This window comes from Fukomys damarensis, unplaced genomic scaffold, assembly GCF_012274545.1.
Source record: "Fukomys damarensis isolate Sample0158 unplaced genomic scaffold, DMR_v1.0_HiC HiC_scaffold_9, whole genome shotgun sequence".
Taxonomy (NCBI): Eukaryota; Metazoa; Chordata; class Mammalia; order Rodentia; family Bathyergidae; genus Fukomys; species Fukomys damarensis.
The window spans coordinates 32,821,198-32,821,605 of record NW_022900921.1 but is presented as its reverse complement, the minus strand read 5'-3'; the positions used below and the strand labels follow the sequence as shown (position 1 = coordinate 32,821,605).

At 67.9% G+C, this 408-nt stretch overlaps 1 protein-coding gene across 1 annotated transcript in view; it reads right to left on the bottom strand.

The window, feature by feature from the left end:
- The window catches only part of Kcnn2 (potassium calcium-activated channel subfamily N member 2), a 135,686-nt gene extending 135,307 nt beyond the window's left edge, over positions 1-379 (bottom strand). Inside the window, exon 1 of the mRNA XM_010614158.3 lies at positions 5-379. Within this exon, the coding sequence (XP_010612460.1) occupies positions 5-292 (288 nt within the window). The 5' untranslated portion in view covers positions 293-379. The remainder of the gene's footprint in view (positions 1-4) is intronic.
- Between the last annotated feature and the right edge of the window lie 29 nt (positions 380-408).

The window sequence follows — 408 nt, the reverse complement described above, 5'->3', positions numbered from 1 at the left end:
GCGCGAAGGGCGGGCACGGCTTGTCCTGGCTCTGCTGCTGCTGCTGGCAATGCAGGTGTGAGGAGCGCGGCGGCGGCGGCTGCTCTGGGAAGAAGCCGCGCTGGAACTGCAATGGGGTTTCCATGTCAGAGCTGTTAAAGCTGCAGGGAGACCAGGCGGTGGTGCACCCTGCGCAATGCGTTATGGTCGGGAGCGGGGACTCCGGCTGATGGTGCGAGGAAGGGCCCATGCCGGCTCCGGTAGAATCGAGGAGGCGAGTCCGATTGGCTGGGCGCACCAAAACAATGGGCATGACATCACCTGCGGGGACCGAGACGGAGTTTGTGGCGCGCGCGGGCTAGGGGATCGCGAGTGAGGGGGCCGGGGAGGGGAGTCTGCGGCGTGGAATCCCGGGCGCGGGCCGGCGAC